At 45.9% G+C, this 12,747-nt stretch overlaps 1 protein-coding gene across 1 annotated transcript in view; it reads left to right on the forward strand.

The window, feature by feature from the left end:
• LOC107186935 overlaps positions 1-3,277 on the forward strand; it is a 275,736-nt gene extending 272,459 nt beyond the window's left edge. Inside the window, exon 12 of the mRNA XM_015574908.1 lies at positions 29-3,277. Coding sequence (XP_015430394.1) covers positions 29-120 — 92 coding nt within the window. The 3' untranslated portion in view covers positions 121-3,277. The remainder of the gene's footprint in view (positions 1-28) is intronic.
• The last annotated feature ends 9,470 nt before the right edge of the window (positions 3,278-12,747 follow it).

Raw genomic sequence — 12,747 nt, forward strand, 5'->3', positions numbered from 1 at the left:
TAATAAATACGATTTTGTATTTTTTCAGGCCAATGCATGGAAGAGAACAGGGGCTTCGTCGTTCGGTCGACGCACCTCCTGATCGTCAGTCTGACGGTGATCGTCGCGATATACAGGTGATTCTAATCGAACGGGCAACGATCTCACGACCGTTAAATCGACGTTTGTAATCTACGTTACTGGACATCGTGTGAGTGACGATAAACGAGGGTTGGTGCACGTGTATAATAAAACAAAAAAGTATATATATATATATAAATATTATATATAGTCACCTTCGTCGCGAATCACCGAAGAAGATCGGTCGAGCGTCCGGGCCAAAGGCGAGGAGGAACGACGACAGGAAGAAAGAACTCGGAAGAATCGATTCTTTGGCTTCGAACGCTCGCGTCCGTAACTCCCAGGCTAGCCTCTCTGATTCGTCGGGAGAAATTCGTGCTCGCGAAATCGCCGTGATGTTTCGCGAATACGGGGAGACGGGAGAATGGAAATACCGACGAGTGGGAACGACGTAAAATCGTGTCTCGATTCGATGATTGAGACTGAAAAATACCGTCGACGATAATCAAGAGACAAGTAACAGAACGTTGATTTCCTGCTGTATGAGAGGTATTCTCCTCGTCGTGGAGGAAGATCAGACGAAGAATTCGAGGATTCGAACGGAAGAACCGGATCCGAACGAGCTGGACGTATCCAGGGGAGAAGGAAGGAGGGAAGGATGGGAAACTTCTCGCGAGGAATTCGCTTTTTCTCATCAAGACTCATAGATGGACCTCCGGTTGTTGAAACAAGGACGGTCGTCGTCGCATCGAGCACGAATCTCCCCCGGCCAGTAGGTTTTTTACCGACGTAGCTCGTAGGCACTAGTTAATTAAAAACAAAAATCAGGCAACGCTAACGAACGAAGTAAACCGCGCGCGAGTTTCTATGGTTAGACCATATCAGAAGTGGCAAGGATCACGGCGCACGATCGATCGGATTCGCGAGGACGTTGCGCACGGTGAGAACGATTGAACGGTTAACGACGGGACCGTGACTCGACACCGACCCGTGGAATAATACACCGGACGAAAGCAACATCTTGTTTATAGCCAGTAAGACGATCGGCCGCCGACGGTCGCTATCTTTTAAGGTAGAAAACTACATAGGGAATAGCTTTAATAAAGGCGCGAGGGGAGGAACCGTTTACTCGGCAAATATTTTTCGCGCCGGATGCTTCTCTGTTTCCTCGAAGTTATCGGGCGCCCCGTAAAACGAGCGCACGGTGTATTGTGTGAGATGTAATTATATTACTATTTCAGAGAGAGTGGGAGAGAGTGAAGAGAAGAAGGGAGATGTACGTGTAAGGGTTGCGCTCGCCTCTTGAAACATCGGGAACGCCATTTCGTCGATGTACAAACGGTACTTTCGGTTAACGCAAACAAAAAGTGGACATTGAGTGGTTTAATTCTTGTAAAAAAAAAAAACTAGTGCGGTCTTTGATGGAGGATTGACGGCTAGTTTTCGGACAATTCGAAAATCCAGGCCGCGAGATTCAATTACCGCTCGAAATGTTGGCGGGCGTATTATAGGTTGATTGTGCTGTAGCTGTTATGTAATGGCTACAAAGGGCTATTAGCCGCGCTATAGCTGAACGTGCACCGTCGCTATTATATAATGGCTGTAATAGCCGCCGGCTGTATTAATAACCCAGCGGAGCTCGGACGAGAGGAGAGAAAAAAAAAGAAGAATATGTGTTTCAAAGCTTCCGGTCACCCGCGTTATTTTTCTATCGTACGATAAAAAGACCGCCCGCGCCACCGCTACTCCAGTGTCCGCGATGTTTCAAGAGACGGGACAGAAACGATCGATGCCTGTGGATTTATTAAAAATACACGAAAAACACTTTGCCGAGTGAAAGGCGTCCGTTTCCCGCGAGGAGAGTGATCATGACGGGTGAGATTGAATCGACACCGGCGGTGTGTGGAGGGGCGGAACAGTGTCGAAAACGTTAAGGAGATGATTCAACGCAATACAATCGACAGTGTAGTAGGATTATTCGGCGGGGAATGTTAAGAGAGGGGTGGGAACGAGGTACGCGAGGAAGAAATCGGAGCCCGGATGTATTTTTGGTTCACCTGTATCCTCGATACGTCTGATTCGAAAAAGAAAATTGGTCTCAAAAAAGAATTTGTAATTATAAACACTTAAGTTTATGTAAAAACATTTGGCAATTATTATGTGTGATCTAGTTCCATTTTCGCCGCAGTTCAAATCACACATAAATACATAGTTTAATCGTCAAAGTACATAATGTTTGACAATCGAGAAAATAATTAGCTTCATATGCAAATGGTGACCCATATTTATAATTTCTGTTTATAAAGGTATAAGTGACATATGACGGTTAATAAAATCCGCCACTTCATTTGCAATAATATACTTAACATCTGCCCTCGTTGTGCCAGTTTTATTTCTACGGTTACTTGAATATTTTCTGTCATATTACCAATTCTGAATCGAGGTCTATAATAATTTGTTCCAAAATGTCTTAACGAAAAATAAACTCTATTATCGTGAACGCAAAGTACAGATAGCTTGACACCACGGGGGCTTCATGGATTATCCACAACATCTATATCCCCTTTAGCTGCATCTTTGCACTCTCATTCTCACGTAAAGCTTCTCCATTTATTCTTCAACCACACCATAGAACATCCCCTTCTGAATTTTAATCGATTGTTCCGTGAAATCAGGCGTATGCAGATTCTAGCAGTTAAACTGTAATTGACTCGACAGAAGGGAGTAAAGGATCGTTGGAAGCAAAAAAAAAAAAGAAAACTATCGGTTGGCATACGGCCGGGCGTGGAAAGTGTAAAATTGTAACTGTGATGGGTCGTAACCGTGCCGTTGCACCGAGTCCACGTCGGGACAATTTCCCTCTCACGGCGCAACGATTTCAAACGAAATTCCCGATGCGTTCTGGGTACGGCTCCGATTCTTCCTCGCCACGATCTTGCTCGTTTTCGTTTTTCTTTCCCGAGCGTGGTCACACGTGCCGGAGAAAAACCCCCTCGCGCGGCCAATTATTCAGGGTTTATCGGCGGAGATCGCGGGGCCGCGACGCGGCGAGAGACAAATTGACCACTTGTTCGACTCCTATCAGACCAAGAGAGAAGAGGGGGTCGCGGGCATATTTTATTAAATAGTCGAGTACGTAGACTTGGGAAACTGACCGGCCCGGTATCGCGCGGCTGTCCCGGGAATCAAAATGAAATTCCCGTGTAACGAATGTGGGGAGAGCGAACGGGAGCGACGACGCGATGTCACGCTGTTCTCTTATGTGCGCATTGGTGATCTTTCGTGAATCCCATCGAAAAATTGCTACTTCGTTGTTGCTTTGCGATGTAGCGCATTCTTGCGTGCTTCTACATTGAAAATACAAATCAGGCCAATTTCACAGTGTCCGCCGTTGTGATATCGCGACGTTTGTGTTCACCGGGCCTTCGAGAATGTCGCACAATCGAGGATTCGTGCCCCGCGGTCCGTCCGGCTCCATCGAGAAGGCAAATCCTCGAATCTGCCGAGGGGATTTCTTCGCCGAGAACACGGAACGCGAACGTTAACGTAAGCAATAAGCAATAAACTCACGCAATGGCTCAAACCATGTAGACGAAGGATGTTGCGTTTCACGAGAGGATCTATACAACCGGAGGAAGTTGGGAATGTTGTATCCAGAGATGTTCTGTTATATTGGTATTGTCCGATCGGATTGTCGTGACAGCGAGCGACAGGAACTGGGGGGTGGGGGAAAAGATAATGGAGGGACAAGCGGATACGGACCGATCGATCGCGAGGGTAGAACGCTACGATATTATTGTAACTAATACAGAGTCTATATTATATTATTGTACAAGCATCTTTGTAATAATTAACCCGAACCGAGTGACGAAGGAACGCAATGGGCAGGCACGATGGAACAGTGCGTGACGGAAGAGGATGAAAAAACGAACGACAAAGAACAAAAAAAACCTAGAAGAAGAGGAAGAGGTACGCGCAGAGGAGTATAGAGAGTAAAATGTAAAAGAAGCCAATCGCTATTTTACCACATTTCCAATCGCGGTGAACGTAGTTTTTACGCCGTTACGCTTTCCTTGATGTTTGTTTTACGACACGGACGCGGGAGCCGTCTTGATCCTCCAAAATTCCGTTCCTGCGCGGGTACGAGTATCCTCAGCCAGGATTCAAATATTCTCAATCGATTTATCCTTCTGGTCGACGTTCAGCTTTACATTTCGGACCGAAAGATTTCATCCAAACGCGATACTTATCGCCGCTTTCCCCTTACGATGGCGAACAAGAAGATTCAACGAGCCTTTTAACGAAATCTCTTTTTTTTTTTTCAAAAACGAATCGCGAACAGAGCAGCGACCGCAAGAAGGAGCACGCCGGCTTCAATGTGCTTTTTTCGTCTGATAGAGAATATCAGAGTCTTGGAAGGAGGGAATCTATCCGCTCGGAATGCGGAAAAATGCGACGGATCAAAGGCTCCTCCCTCGTAAGACGTCCATTTAATCCAGTGAAAGACGTTCCTTTTCAGGGTTCTCGAAAGAGAAGAACCGATCGAGTTTTCGTTAGGCTTCGTCGGCGGGTATCGTCGACGAGTCACTTGCCCGTTTTCGTCTTACTTGCGCACACGGGGACCGGTTGGCCAACGGAGCCACACGCGCGCGAGACCGATCATGACCTTTTTCGTTTCCGTTCGTTTTCACGCCGGACGAGTAGGACACTTAGTGGTTAGGACTTTTAAAAACGATTAGCACCTTAGATGCCGTACTGTACCTAAGAGAAAGCAGCGTATATAGCGTTTAACCTTAAGGCGACACAATAGCGGTTAAGGATTCTCTAGCTTCATAGGGGTAATAAGCTCATTGTGACAGCAATCAGATGCCCCGCGGTCGAATCGCGAACAATCCCCTCCCCCCAGCTTCCCTCGATTACTTTCTCCACCAGTTCCCCCATCGGTTTGTCTGTCGCGCGTTTCATTGCGAACAGCCTCGAATCTCGGTTCAGAATGGAGCGTGCGTGAACGGAAGGACGTCGATTTCGAAGGTCGGATAGGGGAACACGTTCGGAGAGAGGAGCGAGATTAAACCGGGTGAACCATAGGGTTGTGCTTTTTCTCCTCCCACATGAAATACTGCGTCCCAAACTTTCTTGTTTAAACAACCCCCCCCCCCCTCACGAATTCTGGACTGTCCCCGAATGGCTGGTTTTGTTCTTTGAATGTGTTCGAACTACGGATGTCATGCCGAAAGTCAAACAGTTGTACCCTGACGTTCGCATATCCGGGCGATGCGCACGGTGGTCGAGTTCTCGAATCAACGAACGTTCGCGGTACCATCTGAAATTCCGAAAGTTTCAGTCTATTCATCGAATTCGCCGAACGATGCCAAATGATTATGAGAAGTGGCGTTTCGGATAAAATTGTAAAACTTGTCGCCGGTTGAGAAAGAATCGGTCATCGGTATCGAGAGCTATGGCCCCGTCGCCGGTGTTCTATTATTTTCGGTTTGCGCGACGCAAACAATGTCCCCGGGATTTGATAATTATCGGAGCATCCCCAAACATCGTTACTGACCGACCGCCTACGCGCTCGCGCCGGCCAGCCTCTCGTCAAACATTATGTGCTCCGCTTAATGAGATTGATGCAATCGGCCTACGCATTTAATCCAGTTAATTTACATTGGGTCCTAATATCGCACGCGAATATTCCGCTAATGCAGTCGGTAATGAGAAACAGAAAATTGCTTGCACAAACTCCCCACCGAACCCGCGCCCCGTGTCCTCCCCCCTCTGCGCTACCAACGATTTCAACTTGACGCGTATCCTCGGTGTTTTCGGTTTATCGGAATCATTGCGCCGCCAACCCCGTGGAATTTTCATCGAGCTTCACGGCGGGGAAAGGGGTGGAATTAATTTAACTCGGACGCCAGTCGGGGAAAACACCGACCGAAAGGGAACGGTCCCGGCGGTGGTATGTTTCGCGTTCGGATAAATTTTCGTACGGCTTCACTCATCGAACCACCGAGAACGGCCACAAACGGGAAACAGCAAAAATCTTTCGGAAGGTTTCGGGCGCGATAACTCGCGAGGAAGAAAGAAAAAAGTTAATCGCAGCTAGAAAGAAAAAAGGCAACGTGGGGCGCAAAACTGCGGGACAATGATGAGCCGGATGTCACAGGGGCGGGGGGGATCCAACGGGAAAAGCGGCGGACCGAGTCAGAAGCAGGACGCGTGTACGCGACCTGGACGACGCGGCGGCGCGGTTAACGATTTTATGGAAACCCGTCTAATGGGATTATCGGATTACTTCCACGTCGGTACGGGTGCTCCACCACAGTTTATTATTCCCACACTGGGGATTACGCGCTCATTCTTGAATCTTCTTCGCCGCCCACCCTCGCCCCTCGCTCCTGTAAAGCCGAGTCCTTCAGGACCGTGGACGCGTTCGCAGGCATTCACCGAATACTCTCGGGGTTCGCTCGGGAGCGAAATTTCCACGAGACGCGAACGATTCGCGGTATAATCCGGCGAGAACCTAATTGCACGATGCTTAATCCGGAACGATCTTCCGCGAGGTGGGGGATGGTGGGGCACAGAGTTCCCCCACGATTCCCGAGGCAATTCCGTTTATTTTGTACTCGACCGGCTCGTTTTTGCTTAACGACTATTTCACGAGCACGTCGACGCGTTCGACCCAAAACGAGGAATCCTTTCCGTAAGAAAGAGAATCCTTGGCTCACGAGCACGAGTTCTATTCGAATAAAGCAGCGACCCTCCGGCCAGGCGAATAGCCGAGGCGACCCTTAATGATTCCGCATGACGCATCCCGGTCGATTCGAAACCGTCGTTGAAAGATTAGAAAAGGCACCCGCGCCATATGGGGACGGGAACACGGGTCCATCCTGGTTAGTTCCTCGAGCTTCTCTCTCTCGCACCGCGTACGCTCCACCGAGTCCGGGGACGTTTTCAATCAAGGGACAATCATCCCTCGACGAGCAATCGAACCTTTTTATCGAATCATCGCGGTCCGGCGTTTCCCTCCCACTGGAAGGAACGTCAACGACCGATCATCGAGCAACGACGAGAATACTTTTTTTTTCTTTCGCGGCGGGGGTACCGTTTTTTGAGCAATACGAGTGCGAGTGCGTGCGCGCGTGCGTGTATTTACAAATGAGATACAGAGAAAGAGTGAGTGAGAGAGCGAGAAAGAGCGAACGAAAGAAATGGAATGTGAGAGTTTGCAAACTATACTGGACAAAGTCCGAGGAGACAAGGAATACCTGGACGAAGGAGGCAATATTTTATACTGACGAAGCATACAAACTTCTCCGACACTTTGTTATTTTAATTTTCAATAAATGAATATTATCAGTGTTATAACGTTCTCGGCGTGCAGTCAATTCTTTAACCCCTTCGTCGATCACGAACTCTAATGATGTTTTGGTGGAATGTTATTTTGAAATTTCCTTGTGTTTCGCTGTTTTTACTGCGACGCTAATTGTTGTTTGTACATACGCCTTGCGTACATTTTCGAAGTGTTCGAAACTCGTCTTTCCTCCACTTTTACATGGGAACCCGCGTGCGACGAAGTTGAACCTGGAATGTAAACCGCCCCTAGCCGGGCGAATATTGTACGTTTGCGCACAGATTAGAATACGCATGTATATAGTATCTATTATCGTGTATTGTATGTGTAACCGTTGGATCCGTAGGAAGTGGCACGAGACTCTGCGCGTTTTGGACCGCGGGGCAATGTCGAGAACAAAAGAGAAAATCTCGGGCGTTTGGAACACGTTGGAGTGTCCCGATATAGTTTGTTGCTTTCTTAATTTGGACATCTATCCTCGCTCGAACGACTCCTGGGGACGTCGAATGCACGATCTGAATATTTCCGGAACAGTTTCACTCGAAACACTTGTGCCGATCGCGGGCGACAGCTGTAGGCTTCGGTGCCCGAGGATATTCGGAGAGGTCGATACGATAACGCTCGGATTAGTGCGACCGTTTTACCTCGGATTAGAGCTACCTGACTCATCTTCCCTACCAGTTGCTCTAGCTCGCTCTCCCCGTATCTCGGGACTATTCACGGATGGGATCTCTTCTTACGCCAACGGTATTCAACGTAAGCTTTGGAGTTTAGAGAACTTTCTCTATTCTGCCTCCGCTAGTGGTTCTAGACTGCCTCCATTACACTATGTTTTCCATAAACATCAGATTGTACGCGGGGTCGGGACATCCAAAGATTTCTTAAAAGGAAATATAGGAAAGGCGGCTGAATAATCTAGGTCAAAGGACTCGCCCGACCCTACTTTTTTCGTAACTTTTATACTATATACGTGAGAATCATAAAAGGAGAAGCGAAACCGTGTAAGCAGCTCCAGTAACGTTATCTCACGCAGTTGCAACCACGCGAAAAATTCCCAACGAAAATAAAACGCAGGAATAACACAAAACAGAATGAAAATGCCAATGTAAACACGGTCAAGGAATTCATAAGTAAAAGCAGAAAGCAAAACATTTCAGAGTTTATGTTTGCTGCATAGAAGTATTTGTTCACTCTTCTCTTCCAATGAACATACAAAAAACGAATCACATTACGGGTCACCGTTTCTTGATCCAATTCCGATGCAGTAAGAAGGCCTGATATACAGCGTGCAAAGTGCTCGTGTATTTCAGGTCTAATGCGGACCTAATCGATCGATTAGAAGGGCGGATCGCTAAGGTTGAAAAACGGAATCGAGAACGGTGAACGAATACCTACATCCGCGAGACGTGATTCACGGATAGCTCGTCCGGAGCGGGTCACGGTCAGACCGCGATGAAAAAAGGGTTTCGCCTTATTTAGCCGGACAAGCTATCGGGGACAGTACCCGCGGCGGTTTCGCGACAACAGTCAGCAGACACGATTTTCCTCGAGCGCGTAAAAATAGCAATATCCCCGTGAAAAATATACGTACACTTTGGAACGGTTAATAGAATGTCGATTCGCGAGCTGACGCGTGTCGGATGCGATCGCGGATAAAGGCTGCCAGACCGTATGACGAACACGCCCCGATAAAATGACAGCGCTCGAGCGTTTGTATAACAAGGATCTCTTGTTATTCTGAATGGGTCCCGACTCCTGGTGTCAATCCAAAAGAAAACGATTCCCTCCGACGATCTTTTCGACTGCAACGTGTCGTACCTATGCTTCGACCTGGTATGCAGTTAGTCACGAAAGTATCCGTTTGCACAAAAATTTAAGAGATCACGTTGCTTGGCTGCCACTTTAGTTTATTTTGTGTACCGACATTATTCATGTAGAACTACAAAAATATTGTATTTCGGGAATTCCACTTATAATTCAGATTGAGACCGTATGAAATATTACTGCAATAACAATGAAACAATACAATTTTTGTGACGAGTGATGGAAGTTACTACTGGATAGAGACAAACGAACTTATTTTGAATGTAAGTTTCGAGGTTTGAATTATTGATCTGTACATATACGAAAGCAATGATTAATGAGTCCACTGTGTCCCGTCGTTTTCTAAATTAGTATATTCATATTTGTTGAATAACAAACACGTTTCGTACACTTGGTGGAAGCGGAACAGTCACTGCTAATAAATAGTCAGACGAGACAAAACGGCGCCGATCTTGAGGTCCGTGTACATCAGTGTACATCGTATTTCAGGATGTCGTTTAGAGGCTCGTTTACAGTCCTGACAACTACGTCGCGTGCAATTCACCAACAGCCTGAACGATCGATCATTAGCCAGTTCGAGGTTTAATCGCGTCGAACGATTCAATTTGACGAACCTAGAGTAGATGGATCGAGGCGGGCGGTCGGAATCGCATTTCGATTCCCCCGATTACGACTTTTCGACGCATTGTGCGTTGCAAATTGTGCAATCACGTTGAATCAACGGAGCGGCACGGGAACCGTAATCGAGCGCGATTAAAGATCGACACGCGATCCTCCCTCGGCTCGATAATACGTGGGAAATCCAGCTTCGAAACTGACACCGAAGGCGAATGGGAAATTGAAGCTCGTTGCAGTTTCTCTATACACTTTTCACGCCACTGTTGCTATCCTGACAAATGACATTGGACTGGATCGTCAGACAATACCGATAATTGCATAATTAATCCTTGGTTCTTACCATTTGAAATATTCTTATGGTATTCAATGGCTCAGGTTGGGAATTCAAGCTTCTCCGAACCTAAACTGATCACTTAGATTCTCCATAAATTTCAATATTAGTACATCTACTTTATTCATTTTTATGTATTTTATACCCTATAATATTAAAACTGCATCTTAAATAATTGTATGTGTAGGTAATGTTGGTTTGTACGTGTGTTCTAAACCAAATTTGAAGCTACATGGTCTGTAATATTATCGGTCTTCTCTCCTTTGTCTTTTGTGGAATAATTCAGTTCGGCTACTGCGCCGCCTAATGGGTTTCAGGTGTACTTTCGTATTACCCTCAGTATCAATTAACCAAAAAATAATCATATACATATTACATCGAATCAAGCTTGATACAAAGCTACAAAAGGTTAACCTGATCCTTTGTATCCAAAGGAAACGTTGGCAAGAAAAACTAAATTAAATATTTCATTTGGTAACCGATACACTCTGGCTGCTCACAATTATGCATAAATATTAAATATGGATCGTGTTCCGATCGTCCCGATGGGCCGTTCAGCGAGAGAAAAGAAACAGAAAAGTAATAAGCTAAACGAACGTAACAGTAAGAACGGGATTAAAAGAGTAAAGAAAAGGGTTACTGTAATCTCTGTCGGATGAATGACGAAAAAAGCAATATATCGCGTGAATGAGGTGTGCGTTGGAGGAGAACTCGCGGAAGCGTAAACCGGAAGAATACACCGAACGTCGAAGGTGGAAAGCGGACGAGGGAGCGTGAAACTTTTGCGAATGATCAAGTGTGTAAGCTACCTGTGCCTTGTAACAAACTATGTATGTATATACGTATTATATATACACATGGTCACACGAGGAGGAGATGAGTATATTACGTACCATACACATACAGACACACACACACACACACACATATACACACATACACACGATGTGTGACACGTAACTCTCACGGTAATCTATAATATTATAAAGAATCGTTTGCCGTCTCTTCTGGAACGCAACAAAAAAACAAGAAGAACTCCTCACATAATTTCGTTGAGCGCGCGCGTGAAAGATCACGAGATCGAGATGAGAATTGGAAGTAGATGACGAAACAGGTAACGGGAGAGAGGGAGACAGAGAGAAAGAGAAACAAAACGGTGAAAAAATGTTGTTGAATTAATCGAAAAAGTAAAGAGAGAGGGAAACAATGTGGAAAATAGCAATAATCGAATCTCAGACTGAATTATTAAACGGCGAAAAATGACGGAAAAAAGAAAAGATGTGGGAAAATGGAAAAGAATTGAATATTACACCGCAATCTATGTTGTCGCGGCAGCGACGCGCGAGCGTGTTAATTATTATAAATACTGTTACAGTGTCTTGCTACATTGGGGAGATTAAAATAAAATCTCGAAGCTCGATCATACAAGTGTTTTATTCGCTGTGGGCGTGCTCGTCGAGTGATTCTCGTTTCCCTTTCTTTCCCATTTTCAACCAAGGATGGAACGGAACCAGGGTGGTTCCACTATACGATCGATGGGTCCATTTCGGAGGATTTTAATTTCAGCGTCGAACCACGCGGTTTCGTTGAAGTAAAAACGATTCAACGGTGTTTTCGATCGATTCCCGGAAAAGTTTCGCTATACCTACCCCGGTGTTTTTGATCCAGCGTAAGATTTACCGTTGCAGCTTTTTCAACGACAAGGATCGAACCGTTTGCAGCGTCGAATAGAAAAACGATTTAGGGTCAGTCGTGGAATGATGATCGCTCGGATTTTTGTATTTCTTCGAGAAACGGAGCGTCTTGGCTCGATTTTAAAAAGGAAACACGATCCAAAGATCGGAGATTTTTCTCCGTGGACGATGCCAGAACCGACACCGCGATTTATGGCCGATGTGTTACGTTGACACGGTCAATTGCCGACGAAGGATTTGGATTTCCCTTTTTTTTTATTTAACCCCCCCACGGTTTCCCCCTGCCTGGCGATTCACCGAATCTGTCTCGCGTTACGCGACGTATACACACACATAAATCCTTCTCACCCCTAGTGGCACGTGCCGCCGCGATCGAAATACGCCCTGCGATCATGATTTATCGCGCTTCCGTGAGTCGAGACGCAGATAACCGGTCGTTCGTACCCTTCCACTTCGTATTCTTCCGTATCTCGGTATGATTTAGGGGAAAAGATGCTGCTCGGATGTCACGGCCCGTTTACTGAATTGGTTAACTCGGCGGGGACTGCGGAAGACGATCTCGAACCATTTGGTGCGCATATAAACGTTGTTATGAAAGAATACCAGAAAAATTTCACTGTTGTTTGTGATCAGAAATATTCTAGAATGATAATAAAGCTAATAATACGATTTTATTATAACTCGTACACGATGTAACAACGACAGAAGATGTGATAATAGAGTTGGGGGAAGAAAAATATAAAAGTAGCTGTGATGAGACTTGTACAATTATTAAATCTGACCCAGGCAAACTAGTTACAGCGAAATCATAGTATTTCCGAATATATAGTAACGCAAAGATTTTGAATGACGTGAATAAAAAGTGCATC

Source organism: Dufourea novaeangliae, unplaced genomic scaffold (genome assembly GCF_001272555.1).
Source record: "Dufourea novaeangliae isolate 0120121106 unplaced genomic scaffold, ASM127255v1 scaffold81, whole genome shotgun sequence".
NCBI classification, from domain to species: Eukaryota; Metazoa; Arthropoda; class Insecta; order Hymenoptera; family Halictidae; genus Dufourea; species Dufourea novaeangliae.